The 17,055-nt window shown below is 32.7% G+C and overlaps 1 protein-coding gene and 1 non-coding gene across 10 annotated transcripts in view; both read right to left on the bottom strand.

Annotated features, from left to right (window-relative positions):
- The window catches only part of TENT2 (terminal nucleotidyltransferase 2), a 61,895-nt gene that overhangs the window by 10,685 nt on the left and 34,155 nt on the right, over window positions 1-17,055 (bottom strand). For all 9 annotated transcript variants that reach the window (XM_055536670.1, XM_055536672.1, XM_055536669.1 and 6 more), the window contains 4 exons: window positions 15,685-15,761; window positions 15,172-15,300; window positions 9,980-10,023; window positions 2,814-2,950 (listed from right to left, as the gene is read on the bottom strand). In XM_055536670.1, coding sequence (XP_055392645.1) covers window positions 2,814-2,950; window positions 9,980-10,023; window positions 15,172-15,300; window positions 15,685-15,761 — 387 coding nt within the window. The remainder of the gene's footprint in view (window positions 1-2,813; window positions 2,951-9,979; window positions 10,024-15,171; window positions 15,301-15,684; window positions 15,762-17,055) is intronic.
- Window positions 6,366-6,437, bottom strand: TRNAG-GCC (transfer RNA glycine (anticodon GCC)). Its single transcript has one exon. It is a non-coding gene; the product is annotated as a tRNA-Gly (tRNA).

The following is a 17,055-nucleotide window of genomic DNA, read 5'->3' as shown; positions in this document are numbered from 1 at the left end:
AGCAATTTTTAAATGGCTGTATAAAAATCTCTGCAACATTTATACCGTGTACTCCAGCATCCTTTCACAGGCATTTAATTCTTTGTCTCTCAGTAAAGCGAATTTTTTAACTGAGTATCTCAAACTTCAGAAGAAATCCTTACAAACCCTTCTAATGGCTGCCAGGATTCCTACAACAGGCACCTAGTTTATTACCATGACTAACTCTTGGCTATGCTCCCTATCGTCAAATTTCTGAAAATATCTGGTACAAAACAACAGTGCACTACATGACCAAACAGGAGATAAATGTCACCTGAATCATGCTTCGTAATAACAAGTGTATCTAAAAGCATTCTAGTGCCATGTCACACCACACAGCAAGCTCAAAGTGAACTAACACACAAATCTGAATGCCTATCATTTTGTTTCAGTCATTTCACTTGAAAATCAAGTGATTTTCAAGGCATTTCCCTAGATGCTCTAATCCTAAACTCAACATGGCAGAAAAATACCTTTCTTCTATGAATCCCTTCCCTCTCTACAAACTTTCCCCAATATCTAATTGACATGACACCACAGATATGCTGATGCAGTCTAACAATTAAGCATGTGAGAGACACATTAAGCATTTGGAGACAGTGGAATCTGAGTCTTGGTTCTCTGGTTATCTAACTATATCATCAGAGGACAAAGTTCACAAATTCCCAAAGCGTGAAAGGGAGTTATTGTGAGGATTAAATGAGATAATACATGGGAATCACTCAGCATACTGCAGGGCACTAGGTAAACATTCATGAAACATTAGCTATTATCATTGCAACATCTTAAAAAAGTCTTAACTCCAGAATGATCTTTATAGTCTCTTATGTCCCATACAGACTTAAATTTTTCCTTTATATAAACAAAGGCTCCTCCTTCCTTTATATTTTTGCTGCCTAGACTTACATTCAGGTCCTAATCATTTTTAACCTGAATTATTAAAACTTCATTCTTATTGAACTACTTTCCTTTAGCACTTTTCTTACTCATTTTGTTAACCTAACTCAGTAATTTTTAAGTCACCTTAAGGATCTTTGACTTATATCCATAATCTTTATCCTTCAAAATGATTCTATAACAAGTATTTTCCAAGTACCAATCATCTGACATAGGGCAAGGTAATGGAGACACAAACATTAACAAAACAAATGGAAGTTTATTTGAAGGAATTTAAAGAACACTTCTTCAGGCCCTATGTTTCATCTTATATGAGTCAGGTTTCTTCAAAACTACTGTATGACAGCAGACAGTATCAACATTTCAATAAAGTATCATAGTTAAGAGAGTGAATTTCGCATTCAAAATGATCTGAAATAGTCCCCTTACTACCTATGAGATTTTCGACCAGTTTCCTTACCTCTCCGTATGTCCCACTGGTAAAACAGGCATAAAATAACACCAACTCATGTAAACTCAGTAAGATAATGTGTATGATCTCCTTAGAACAGTTTTTCCCACCAAGTAAAAGCAATTTATTACTCTTACTATTATTGTTCCCCTCTCCAAACCTTTCCAAAACAGTATCCTATGGTTCTTGTGCTCTCCTCCTCTAATGTTTTACCACTCCTAAATTCTCTCATTCCCTCCTTCAAGCTTTCCCAAACTGATCACAAGAATTGCACACAACTCCTAATTCCACTCTATCTGGACTAAGAATTCCCGTAAGAACTTCCAGTTATGGCCAGCCCAATCATACACTTTACTATTTCTTGTCTAAGTATCACTCTCACCAAAAGAGGAAAAAATGAGAAGTATTCTTTGATGTATATACCATACAAACACAACTATTTATCCAGATATCTAGTATTAACTACATCTTTTTCCAAGTTTGCTTTAGCTTATTTTTTTACTACAAATTTTAAGTTCCTATAAAATATATATTCCAAATTATATAGCATCTGCAAGGAGATCCAACCAGTCCATCCTAAAGGAGATCAGTCCTGAGTGTTCACTGGAGGGACCGATGTTGAAGCTGAAACTCCAATACTTTGGCCACGTGATACTCATTTGAAAAGACCCTGATGCTGGGAAAGATTGAGGGCAGGAGGAGAAGGGGACGAGAGGATGAGATGAGTTTGAGTAAACTCTGGGAGTTGGTGATGGACAGGGAGGCCCAGTGTGCTGCGGTTCATGGGGTTGAAACGAGTCGGACACGACTGAGCGACTGAACTGAACTGACACAGGACCAACACATTTATTCAGGTCTTACTATGTAAAGAGACAACTAAATATAAAAGGGGATCACTACTGAAATCAACTAATAGTAGGCTTCAGTTCAGTTTAGTTCAGTCGCTCAGTCGAGTCCGACTCTTTGCGACCCCATGGACTGTAGCACGCCAGGCCTCCCTGTCCATCACCAACTCCCAGAGTTCACTCAAACTCACATCCATCGAGTCAGTGACGCCATCCAGCCATCTCATCCTCTGTCATCCCCTTCTCCTTCTGCCCCCAATCCCTGCCAGCATCAGAGTCTTTTCCAATAAGTCAACTCTTTGCATGAGGTGGCCAAAGTACTGGAGTTTCAGCTTTAGCATCATTCCTTCCAAAGAACACTCAGGACTGATCTCCTTTAGAATGGACTGGTTGGAGCTCCTTCCAGTCCAAGGGACTCTCAAGTAGGCTTACTAAACTATAATTTTTTTTATTAGCTTGAAACATTAGGTATTACATTTTATAAACTACACATTTCTGAACTAGTTTCTAACAATGAAATTGATAAATACAGTTTCTGACCCAATTTGTAGCATTCACTTATATACAAACAAATATACACAATTTGAAGTTTCACTTACTCAAATTCTGTAGCATAATACTTCAGAAAGCCCAGTAGGAGGTCCCCAAGGTTTGATTCATTCTTTGAGAGGTAAGGAGGAACATTACATGGCGCTTGATGTACAAGGTGCAACTGTATAGAAGGACTAAAAGATTCCTATCAAAAAGAAAAAGGAAAAATGTGTGAGGCCATTTAAAAACACACCCCCCAAAAAACCTTATAAATCCTAATATAAGGCTGTCTGGAGAAGAAAGAATTTTCTTTATGTTGGCAATTTGGAAATTTGAAGATTTTGTCCCAGTAAAGATTTCAACAATGTATGGACTAAGCCAGAAAGAACCTGAAAAACTAAGATATTCTAATCTTCAACTGAGGTATATCACTCAATTAACCAAATGAATTCTTATGGTAGCAAAAGATTTTTTAATTCATAAATAAAACCTTACAGTACATACCAAGATTCCATTCAATAAATATAGATTTCTTTATAAATATATCTCAAGGTAAGAGCTTTTTCTAACTGCCACTTAAAATTTCTCACAAAGGTCATAAAAGTTTACTATATAAATAGTACTGACACTGATTTTAAGATTTTTTACAATTTTATTTCATTTTTGTATGTTGCACTTTAGAGGGAACAGAAATAATGTTCAACACGAACTAAACTTGAAAAATCAAATCAGCAAGCAATATTGAGCTATTCACTTTTAGTACAATATTTATAAAGAAGGATATCATGTGCTTGCATTCCAGGCCCAAAGAAAGAACACCAATGAGTACTTATGGAATGCCATTCATTTTCGTATCTGATCTTTCCCTTATTAGTAGCAAGTTATGGCTCTAAAATAAACTCATCTATAGAAATTCTCAAGTAATACATATCCGTTATGTTAGGAAATACTTTTTCAGGTAATTTTCACAGTGCCCTCAAAAAAGGTTTTCAATATTCTCCTTTGCCACCTGAGTAGAAACAGATTTAAAAACAAAACAACTAAACAAAAAGATGAATTGGTTAACCAGACAGCAGAATGACAACTACACTTAAGGTTCCCAACTACCCAACAGAGCAAACGGGCTTATGGATATTAATGCAATTAGTAACATCTGAATAACCCCAGTAACGTGCAGAAATAGGGTAATGCACCTACTTAACGGTAGTCTCAAAATACATCAGTAAAAACAAGAGGCAAGAAAATAAAAACATCTCTTCTTGCCCCATTACCTATAATTTTATCAGTAACTTTAACTACCAAGAAGCGATTATCTTTCTGCCAGAAGAAAAATCCTACTCCAACCACAATTCACAAAGATGGCATTCCTAAAGGTGGGACTTGCCTTACAAGTCTAATAGATTTAATATTACAGTTTATGACCCAAGTAGAAATCTTATTTATCCCAAAGACTAGGGGGAGTAGGAGACAAGCACTGATTTGTAATAGCAGAAGAAGAGCAGGTCTCTTATTTGTCTTGCTGCTAAGTTGCTTCAGTCGTGTCCGACTCTGTGCAACCCCATAGACGGCAGCCCACCAGGCTCCTCCGTCCCTGGGATTCTCCAGGCAAGAACACTGGAGTGGGTTGCCATTTCCTTCTCCAATGCATGAAAGCGAAAAGTGAAAGTGAAGTCGCCCAGTTGTTCTTACTCTTTACTTTTTCTCTTACTTGTTAAGCATAAAATTGGGCTTAGGACTTTATTTAAAAGTGTAAAATTTAAATAATATTCTCCAGCAAATTAAACAAAAAGCTATAAGTTCAAATGACAGGAAAAAGAAAAGTGGGTCACTGTTTAACAATTTCTGCTCTGAAAGCTTATTAATTTTGATTTCTAGCACTTAGCACAATAAACATTCAATTTACAAAATGATGCTGAAACAGAGCAGCCATTTTCTTACCTGAAGTTTAAAACTGTTTGAACCTCCTTTAAAATTTCTATTTTTTTCAGTAATTTAAAGAAATACATCAGTAATTATGAGATTAAAACTGCAGAGTTTTAAGACCTACTGTATTAAAATGCTGAAAGACCCTGGTCAGTGTTCTCTTAGCACCACTGTTCTTTTTCAAGATCATATATACAAAGGGTCATATCACACCTACTAAGGGAGAACTAAAGGAGAAACACAAACAAACAAACAAAAAATAGGCTCCAGCTAAAAGAAGCTACAAGTAAAAAGGAATTCTACTTAACCTTAAATAATCCCCATTTTTGGTAATCATTCATATTACAGAAAGATTTTCTGCTTTAAGAAAAATTTCATCCAACTTATTTCTTTAAAAGGCCCTCCCCAATTGCATTTATGTACTGAAACAGAGTATGTTACTTCAGCTAGGATGAAGGTGGGCAGAGTTTAAGCTAACACATTAGAAACCACAGAAAGAGTAATCCAAAAGCCAAAGAAACAAAAGCAGCCTATAAAACTACAATCTAAATCCACAGAAAAACAATTTAACCAATACAACACCTGTTTCTTACAGCATTTTTTTCCTTTGGATTATTGATATTTATTGGTTTAATTTTTTAACACAGAAAATATATTTATTATTTTTTATGGTTCTTATTTTGGGCTTCTGATACCCAGATATGCAATGGCTTAATTCCTAAAAACATTGTCCAAATGATATTTAAATACTGAAGACACATATCTTCCATTTCTCGTCACAATACCAAGTTAAGAAAAATTTAAATAAGTAATCTCTTAAACATCTGAAAAGTCTGTTTCTGTCCATATATCTGCCTAACAAAAACACCTTTTGCCAGACTCCATCACTTTTTGAGGCTGTGTCGTAATTTTCAAAGTCCAAAACGTGAGCAATTAAGCACTTTCTGGACTACATTAAACTGGGTTAACTTGTTTACTTGGTAACTGTTTTTTAAAGAAAGGTATAGCTTAAATTAAAGATGACTGTTTCCCATCTCTAGGCAAAGAAATGCAAGCTGCACAATTTTCTAAGAATATGAATTATTAAAGCCTAGAAAGAAATGTTGAGGAAGATCTCAAAGAAAAGGATAACTGATACAGAGCATTTAAGTGGAGTTATACAGGAATAGACACAGAACTAAATGATAACACTGAAGTTCTATCAAGATTTAACTATATGCAGATCATCACTAATCTAGTGATGTATATTAAAGACTGATAATTAAATTGCCTTTAAACTTGATCTGAGATCTTCCAACTCTTGAAAGGAGTTAAAGTATTTAACACAAAATAGAAGTACTATTATAAAGTGGTGAACAGCCTGAATTCTGGAGTCAGGCCTAGGTATGAAATTTTGTTCTTCCATTAACTACACGAACTTAACCACGGTTACCCAGCTTTCCAAAGGTAAGCTCCTTCATCCATAATACAAGGAAAATAATAGCATTCACAGGGCTGTTATACAAATTATATGATACAATGTATATGGAAAGAAAAGTAACAATAGTATTGAAGTGAAGTGAAGTGAAGTGAAGTGAAGTCGCCCAGTCCTGTCCCACTCTTTGCGACCCCATGGACTGTAGTCTACCAGGCTCCATCCATGAGATTTTCCACGCAAGAATACTGGAGTGGGTTGCCATTTCCTTCACCAGAGGATCTTCCCAACCCAGGGATCGAACCCGGGTCTCCTGCATGGCAGGCAGACGCTTTACCATCTGAGCCACCAGGGAAGCCCCAAGAATACTGGAGTGGGTTGCCATTCCCTTCTCCAGGAGATCTCCCCAACCCAGGGATTGAACCCAGGTCCATTGTAGGCAGACGCTTTACCATCTGAACCACCAGGGAAGTTAATTATTCAGTACATGCCAGGCATCATCATTATTTTAACTGCACATCTACAATAACACACTATGGTTACCTCCGGCAACTTTCAACGTATTACTTTGGAATTAACTTTGGTTTCTGAAAATAAGAAGATATCACTAGGGAAGGAAACAAATATAAGTTGTCTTGATAAATCTACTTAAGTGTAGGTAAATCTCATAAAATGCTTACATTAAAATAAAAATCCCTTCATACACTTAATCTGAGTTAATATATTTAAACTTCTCAACTTCATTTCTTTAACTGAATAGTCAACACTCTGTCCTCTATCACTGATGTTGCTTTTTTTAAGTCAATAATTAAGAAGTAATAATCAATAATGCTATATATCATGATATAGTTTTCAAAGATAAAGATGTCTTTTATCCTTTTCTTTCATAATTCAATATCACAACTGAATTGAAATATTACCCTAACTTTTTTATTAATATTTTCTAAATTTTGAAAAAAGCATGACAATGACAAAAAAATATATTGAACAATATGTTTTTAATCCTATTTTAACTATATCAGAGAAGCTCAAAATTTAAAACGTTCTTCCCTTGTAAAGTAATAAGAAAGTTTTTCTGTCACTGTAAAGTTTTTAAAATTATTCTCAAACTACAAGCTGAAATTTTGTCATACCAGCTTTTCTTGAAGGTATACAAATACATCTGTATAGGAACAATTAGATAATAAATAAAATGTTGTAAGCAACACAAATTGACTACTACTATCATTCTGCCTTTCCCCAGCAAGCATAGTATAATGGAAAAACACCAGTTCCTGCATTCATAATTTGTGACTAAAAAGCTTGGATCAATCATGTAACCTTTCTCAGAAGAATATATTTGCTTAGGACTGAAGATATTGTATATAAAAGTTATATGTTCTGATATAAATAAGTGAAAGTGAAAGTCGCTCAGTCGTGTCTGATTCTTTGTGACCCCATGGACTATAGTGCATGCAATTCTCCAGGTCAGAATACTGGAGTGGGTAGCCTTTCCCTTCTCCAGGGGATCTTCCCAACCCAGGGATCGAACCCAGGTCTCCCACATTAAAGGCAGATTCTTTATCAGCTGAGCCACAAGGGAAGCCCTCTGATATGAAACAGATAATAAATAAATGATAGTTACTACTAGTAATAAGAAACAAGCTAATTTAATTGCTCTATCAGATGGACCACCAAAAAAAATGCTCCACTGATTGGCTTACAGGTTTCATACAATACAGAAAAACCTGTGGAAGAGTGGGTATTAAGTCCGTATCCATGTAAGTATCAATCTTATAGTAAAGGTAATGTGGCTTAAATATTTAGGACAATGTAACCACACATGAAAGCAAGTTAGATATTCTTGAGTCTAGCAGGGCTTGATATTAATACTTTTCAAAGCCTTGGAGCTGGGCTAGTATTAAATCTATTTCCTGGTTACAGGTGTAGAAATAAGATTATTAGCGAAACAGGATGGAGAATATAGGTTTAGAGGTGGTGCATGTGAACAGAAATCAGGACCCAGTGATGGGAGAAAGCCAGGTGATTAGAAAAATGAAACACAGAAATAAAAATGAGGCTCTTTAAACTAGAATATACTAGTAAGAATTTGAGTATCTTATCATAAAAGTAATGCTTCTGTTTCTCAGCATAATGCTATTAAACTGAAACTTAATCAGCATTTTATATAGTAAAAAGAGTTCCATGTAGTACAGCATTTTAAGTAAGATTTCCACAGAAGCATCTTTCAAAACACAATAATAGATTCTTTAAAGGATAAGTTAAAACTATTAAATCCTTTGTTTGTTGAACAATATATGCAGCTCTTGTACACTGAAACCTAGGTGTTTAAAGAACAATAAAGTTGGGACAATAAATGAAATAGTAAACACCCAGTCATTATCTTTGACTTTTCAGTATGAACTAAAAAATTAATACTTTATAGAGGGAAGAAAACGTTCAAGAATAGGTCCAAAAGTTCACGTTACTTACATGTCTACACTTTCTGAAGTCTTGTCATACTACTTAAAAAAAAGCATAAATACTGATACCCAGCTATACTATACATTCATTATAATAGTTCTTCATAGCAGAAATTTATTTTTAAAAGGAGGAAGATACAGATTCCAGAAGGTTCTTCTTGTTAAATGGTCTCTTCTCAGACAACCCCCCATGAACTGAGAGGCCCCCACTGCAGCAAGACTCTATTTACAGTGAACCCATATTATCCAGCACCTCACATGTGAGCATTACAATAACTGATGTTCAAAAACAAGAACATCACTTCTCAATCATCAAAGATTATGTTACATTTAATTTAGATTCTATGTCAATATATGTATTATATTTTCTAATACATATAAAATATGTTCTTTGAAAAACTTTGATCACTCAACAGGGATGTTATGTTTCCTATACAGCATGACTAGTAAGTTTAGAAAATTCTTCTTAAAAGTTTATAAATTAACAGGTAAAAAATGTGGTTTTAAAAGGCTGGTCAAACATTCTACGCAAGCAGCTTAAATATTATTTCCAAAAAAACCAGGAACAAGAATGACTATGGAGGAAAACAGAAATGGTAAGACTTATATAAATAAAACAAAGAAACAGTGAAATCTGGAAAAAAGAAAAGAACATTAAAACTAGAAAAGAAATAAAAATATTCATATAGATTATTAATATGTACGTTACCTAGGTTTCTCTAAACTCAAACTGAGTATATATTAAACTTTTTCTAGTAGACACACTTCATTTCTTGAGGGTTTCTAATTAACTTCACCAGGATTCTTAATAATGTACACACAAGGACAGTGTACATGTTACCTCTTAGAATGTTACTTGATAAGATGAAATGAAACATTAAAAGGTTATCCAGTTCTTCAACTTCTTAGTGCAGATGGAATTCCATCATCTCAACTTGCTTTGTTTGTAGCAATGCTTCCCAAGGCTCACCTGACTTCACATTCCGGGATGTCTGGCTCTAGGTGAAATATGTTCCCCTGATTTCAAATTACACGTATGTTGGGCTATAAAACTTCTGAGCTATTAAAGAAATGTTCTAAAATTATATTTTAAGGTAACATGAAAAAAACTGGTCTGAGTCCAAAAGTGCCCTCACCAACTAAGTATATTTAATTCCCATTAATGATAATCATGACTGTTATACAAAAAGTTCCATCATTAACATAAAGGACAAGACTGTCTGCTAATAATCAAATAAAATAGCAGAGACTTCCAAAAAATTATATGAAACATTTTTAACATTCTAGTGGTCAATGTTTACCTCAGCCTATGTAGAAAATATTATCATATTAGATGGTAACTATTTCTACTTTTATATTCACAATAATATTGCACATAATAGTTCCACATACACTGTCATAACAGGTATTATAATAATTTATAAGAAACACTTACTGGGTAAATTTTTTGGATGGATGGAAGGATGGGTTCAGGTAAGGCTATAAAAAGAAAAAGTTTAAAGCTGCCGTGATTCATGTAATTCATTTTACAAAGCAATAATTTGTCAGCTACCCCCAGGTATAAGACTAGACTATAAGGGTTTATGTTAAAATTCAACAGTTTTCACGTATTTTGTGAAATTAATTCTGATCCCTAAAAATTAAAATTCAAAATATATCAAAGTTGACATTTTAAGGTCTATTAATAAGTTATGTATACTTCTATGTAAAACAATGTTCCTTACATGGTTTTAGAAAAATAGATCACCAATAAATGGACACACATTTGGTCCAACATTAGACACACACACAAAATAAGCAAGACAAGGATTGTGCTACAGATATTAAACAGACACTGTTAAGATGGTTGTAACTATCAAAAAAAACCTTTGAAAGTGCAGTCCAATGGCACTACATCGTAAGAATAACAGCTCTATCATAATTCTTTATTATTTAATTTCTTCTAACAATAATATCAAAATTGTGATAGTTTTAGAAAATTGATCTACTGAGGAAAAAACAACTGAAAAAAAATCTTCAACTTCATTTATATATTTTAAAAAAGAAAACCTCAGCAAAGTTTAGAAATCTAAATCAGGAGATCTGTACCAATCCACTATAAAATAAAATTTTATACACAAGAATCACTATCTTCATATGTCACTGTAGTTTTTAACTGCCATTCTTCACCCTTCAATAGCTTTCCCCAAATCCAACTTCATTAAATACATTAACTGTAATTTCACATCATTATAATGTAGATGGAATAACACGAAAGGCAAAATGCTTAATACTTACAATATAAGAAATAACTATAAAATACAGTGTCTTGAATATGGTAAGAATCAAATAATACATTTATAAGATTTCTTTAAGATAATACAATACTCCATAGTAACCTATGTGCTTAAGAATTATAAATACATTATATATACAGCTGACCCTTGAAGAATTCAGGGGTTAGGGGTGCCAACCCCTATACAGTTGAAAATCTGCATATAACTTTATAGTTGGCTCTCCATACCTGAGGTTTTAAATCTACAGATTCAACCAACTATAGATCATGTAATAAATACTGCTCTCTCTCTCTCTATATATATATATAAATCTGTAAGTAGACTCGCACAATTCAAACCTATGCTGTTCAAGGGTCAACTGTAATTAAATAAATTCAGTAACAAAGAATCATTAATTCACTTTTAATCTGCTGTTTAGCAAAAATTTTTAAATAAGTACTGGAATACATTAATGAACACAAAATCAACCATTATGATCAATTTACACGGTCTCCAACTATGATTATAAATGTTTAAATTTTTACCACATAGTACAACGTAGGATGCTTTATTTAAATATAGTTTCTGTATCACACTTCACTCCCAAGTTGAAAATTAGAACAAAATAATAAATAAAATAAAATTAGAATAAATTTCCATGATAGTATGGAACGATCACAATATACGACTAAAAATATTAGGGGGAAAAAAACTCACTCATTACTTACCAGAATCACCCTCAGGAAGTAAGGCTATTTGTTTTCTTTCCCTAAAGGCATTCAAATGCTCAAATTCTAGAAGACCCTACAAATAAACTCAAGCCCCAGTCACTTAATCTTAAAAGTCTTTGTCTTTGTCTAACATTTTAATAGCATTTTAATAATTTTCATTATAACACAGACGTCAAATTGAAAACTCTTACTAGAAATTAGTTTAAGTTTTTTTTTTTTGGTATGGCAAATCCAATACAATATTGTAAAGTAAAAAATAATAATAATAATAATTTTAAAAATAATAAAAAATAAAATTAAATTTAAAAAAGTTTAAGTTTTAAGTGTAGAGATCTAAATTCTATACCCACTGAACACTCCCAGTAAAATAAAAGACCGTAGAAAATTTTTAAAAAATATTATCTCATTCTAGTGATAGAATCATAACTAGAATGCTAGGAGAGAAAAATAAACACAAACCACTGGAATAGGGTCTTTCAATAGATGAAGAGTCTTTAGAAGTAAGCAATGTGGAAGTTTTTGAGGGCAGGGTTATCGTTCGATAAATCCCTTGCCTTAAAGATATAAAAATACTAGTCATTAGAGAAGCAATTAATGTACTCTGGCAATTATTTATCAATGCTATCCTGATAGTAACCTCGAAACATTTAGTAGTTTTTCCAAATATTTTATTCCAAAGCAATATAGATTCTGGAAGAATCTCTGTAACATCTATTATGACATCTATGTTGAAGTCACAATATTTTCCTCTCTCAAAAGCAAAATAAGTTTATTATTAAAAGATATGATCAACAGATAATACCTTGAACAGATTTAATCTATACAATTTTACTTTGCCTGTATTTTGAATGAGAGCTTTCTTGTCAGGCCTTCACTAATTTATACACATTCACATTCCATGCTAATTCATCCAAGATTACACTAATTAAAAAAAAAAAAGCAGATCTTCAACAACACTAAACCACTACTAATTGTGAAAATGCAAGAACAATTTAAAAATGCCTAAAGATAGATCTATACCTGGTAGCATGGTAAACAGTCCACGACTATTCATTCACTCATATTATTGTTTTTAACAATTGACACTTTTGCCTTTACTATTAACTCTTAATATTAGATTGCTAGTAAACTCTCTTCTCAAATGAGTTTTCCCCTCATGCTTTCACATTTTCAAGCATACATAGTTTGTAATTGGGGCTTCCCAGGTGGCTCAGACAATAAAGAATCTGCCTGCAATGCAGGAGATCCAGATTCTATCCCTGGTTTGGGAAGATCCCCTAGAGTAGGGAATGGCTACCCACTCCAATATATTTGCCTGGAAAATTCCATGGACAGAAGAGCCTGGCATGTTCCAGTCCTGATTGTTGAAATTTGTGCTAGGAAATGCATTAGTTAACCTTTTCATCCTTTCTACATAGAGAGGACCCATTTCCTTTCTCTGTTCATGGCAGAAAAGACATTAAAGCATTTAAAGTTAAATGAAACGTAAGGGTCATCTAATCTAACTGTTAGTGTTACAGATGAATATTAAGGCCAGCGAGGTAGAATTACTTGGCCAAAATCACAAAAATTAGTTAACTGTGGCAGAGCTAGAACTGCTCAATACACCTGAAGACTCTTGCATGACAAGAAAAGCAATTACTTATTTTCAATCTCTCTAATTTCTTCTAGGGAGGAATGGGTTAAATCTGCCAAAGTACAGAATTACACAGTATATCTGGGTAGCTGATGTCTTTTAACAAATATCTAGAAATGGCTGATTAGAGTGCCATAAATTACTAATCATCTTAGTAAATAAAACCACTTTATCAAGAATAAAATATATTTAACAAAATCTATACCAAATTTTAACATGATTTTATTACACTGGTAAAATACTAATATTTGAATTTGTCTTTTTTTTTTGGCCACGTTGCACAGCATGAAGGATCCTAGTTTTCCAATCAGTTATGGAACCCAGGTCCTCTGAAGCAGAAGTGTGGAGTCTTAACCACTGGACCAACAGGGAAGTCCCACTAATATTTGAATTATTGCTTACAAAACCTCCATGGGGCCTCTGTGATTAAAGTACACTTCCTAAAAAACCAATCAAATTAAAATTTCTAATGTAACCCAAAAGAATGGCGGGATAGGGCACATACTGTGAATGTTCATACATGTTATATGTTTTAGTCAAACCTAATGTTTAAACCACAACTAAAACTAAAAAATGAATAGACACTAGGTGATAATACATAAGTGTTAACCATATTATTCTTCATGTATTTTATAAAAGAATTATTTCTAAACAATTCCATTTTTCATGAAAGTAAATGCAATCCACAAAAGAACAGAGTTCACTATTATCAAAGGTAGTATGTTTCACATTGAACTATAAAACTGAACAAAAACAACTGGTGATATGTAAAGTAGCATCTAAAACAGCCAACATCATGTTTCAAATCGCTTTGGCGCAGCAAATCAATCATCAAACTAGTATATATCCAAGACTGTTCAGCAACAAAAATATTATAATTAGCTTGAAATAGTTAAGAATATCTAACCTTTCGGATCATCACTGAATCACAAAATTTTGGCCCATTTAAACTATTTTAAGTCCCTCTCAGAATATGAAAAAAATTCATTTGATTTCTTTGTTCAGCTAAAAATATACTTACTTAATATATATCATAAAACATCTGTAAGTATAATGATATATAAAGAAAATAAATACTACTGTCTATAAATAACCCCAAATTTCTGGCATATACATTTTTAATATTTGTATACATATGAATATATACACATTCATAGCAACTATTTTAATAACATTGGCATTTTATTGTGCATGACAGCGTACCATGAGTTTCCTATTTCAATAACTTTAAAACATGACTTTTAGTGTTCATATAAATTTAATATTAGGATATATGATAATTTAACCATTAAATTAATGGTTTTTTAATAATCTTAAATTATTTTTAATCTTTTATTATTTCAACAAATACCATGAAAATAGCCTTATATAAATTCATATAAACATCCCTCATTATTTGAGGATAAATTTCTAGATATGAAATCATTGAGCGAAAGGGTATAAACATAAATATTACAACACTGCTTTCTAAACTGTGAAACATTAAGCCAGAACACATCACAGCCTAGATATACTGGTAAATGGTCTTAAGTTAACATCAAGTATTTCATCCAATCTCCATGACTGCCCATAGAAATAAAAGCTCCTTTAAACCAACAAGAAAATCATTTTTGAAAAAAGGAAAATAATTTAATTCCTGGCTCAAGTGAAAAATAAAAAGAACATCATGAATGGTGCTTGAGTTTATTTTTACAGGCCTCTAAACATTCATCTGGGTTAAGACAATGGGTCTATAATACAGTGGTGAAAGTTCTCTGAATACTAAAGAAAATATAGGAAAACTGTCCAATTTAAAAATACAGTGAAACTTCTTTATAATGTTTTCCAGGGGTAACATTACCTAAAACAGTTGTTCAAAGCAGGAAAGTAGGAAGGTTTTTATGTGCCTTAGAAAAAACCTTTTAAAATGGTATCTGAATATAAGATCAACAGGAAAGACAACATAATCAAGTTTAACTGCATTTCCATTTTTAATTAAATTAGAAAAAAAACCCATAATACTTACTTTGTAAATAGTGCAAAACCATCAGTACAAGACTATAGCTGCTTAAAGTACCGCGACTGGCGTCATTTATATCATGGTGACTGGCCCACTTCTTAATCACCAGTACTAACGGACGAACTCGATTTTCAACTGAAAGTAAAATTAAAACTTAAAAATGGTAAGAAGACATTTCTTCTTTCAAGTTTCCTTGAAAGTTTACATTATTTCCCAACTCCATGCCAATAGAAAGAGCAATCCCTCCTGCGATTAAACATTTTGCTTACCATAAATGTCTTATTTCTATATAAAACATACTTTACTTTTTCAAAATTACCAACTATCAAAATTCATTTTACTGAGCTATATATAACTCTGGTGGTATGTGATTTCAGTGCAGTAACACATTACATATGTAAGAAAGTGAGACACATTGTACACAAACATAATTAGAGAGGTGTCACACATCTTTATAAAGGAATAAAGGATAAACAGAGAAGGTAATAATTATCTGAAAATAAACAAAAGAAAACTTACGGTATGCATAAGTTCTGAGAAGGAATGTGTTTCTTATTCCAACAATATTGTTTACATTCAAGTCGAACTCCACACAACTATTTTCAAAAAAAAGATAAAAATTTCAGCTCAAGTACAAATTAAACTAACTCCCTAGTAACTAAATTTATATCCATCCATTCATCCAATGATACAAAATGTCATGAGCCCAAAGACAACTTTTAGTATGATCTGATGTTGAAAGATATGTATTACACCAATAAGGCTCCAATTACTCTTAACACAAGAACTTTTCATTTTGTAATATTCTTCAGATAAACAAAACTGTATGACCAAACACATTTCTGGGCAAGTTATCCCACTGTTATAAATTCTGAATCAATTTTGAATGACAGCAACATTTGTTTTAAAACAATAGGAATGAAAAGCCAAATAAAGTACAGGTGAAAAAAAAATAAAAGCTCTATCTACTTTATTTTCTCTCCAAAAGAGTTACCAAATTATAATATCATAACAAATTTGGCTACTGATGTCCAGTAAAAACATTAGAGCCAAACACATAACAGAAGGGACACTTCTTTGAAACCAAGGGTATCATGCAATTCACAATTTAGAAAACACAGCAATAACAATGGTATATATAAAGAACGGCTAAACTCAAAATGACTACTTAATGCATAAGTAACAGGCTCATATACTATCAGGTCAAACTTCTGTACAATGAGTCTTTTTGTGAAAAGTGCCTTAAAAAAAAGCATAAAATTCCTTTCTATAGCTTTTAACTGTAAAATCTGAAATATACCATTTCAGATTTTCTTTGTTATGGGAAAAGAAATCCTAAAATCTTTCATATCCATGCATGTTAATAAACATGGGTAGTGATATTAAAATTTCAGATGTATTTGGCTTTGGGAAACTTATGGTGTAACAGTAGAGTTACATTCTTTAATTGTGCTTGTACAAATGTACACTAAAACCAGTTTGCACTCCCTCTATGTAACTTAAAGAGGAAAAAAACACTTAGATGGAAACTAGTCTGCAATTAAAAACTTTCCAAAAATATGAATCCAGAGCTTAAAAAATATCCAGTGCTTTCTTCAATTCTACTTGAAGTAATCCTTAACATGGAAAGAATTTTATGCTTATTTAAACAGGGAATGGTTAAGTTAATGACAGTAAATCCACTCAGTGAAATACTGTAAAGTGATTGAAAATTAAGCCAGAAGATATTCAATGATTCAACCATTCATGCCATATTGCTAAGTAATAAATATGAGCTCAATTTTACTTTTAAAAGCTCTTATGCATTCATATGCATAAAGAAGGGACTGAAAGGTTTACACCAAAACATTAACATCAGTTATATCTGAATGATCAAAATGCAGTTGTTCC

Source organism: Bubalus kerabau, chromosome 10 (assembly GCF_029407905.1).
Source record: "Bubalus kerabau isolate K-KA32 ecotype Philippines breed swamp buffalo chromosome 10, PCC_UOA_SB_1v2, whole genome shotgun sequence".
NCBI classification, from domain to species: Eukaryota; Metazoa; Chordata; class Mammalia; order Artiodactyla; family Bovidae; genus Bubalus; species Bubalus kerabau.
The sequence above is the reverse complement of the archived record's forward strand: the minus strand, read 5'-3'. Positions and strand labels throughout refer to the sequence as shown.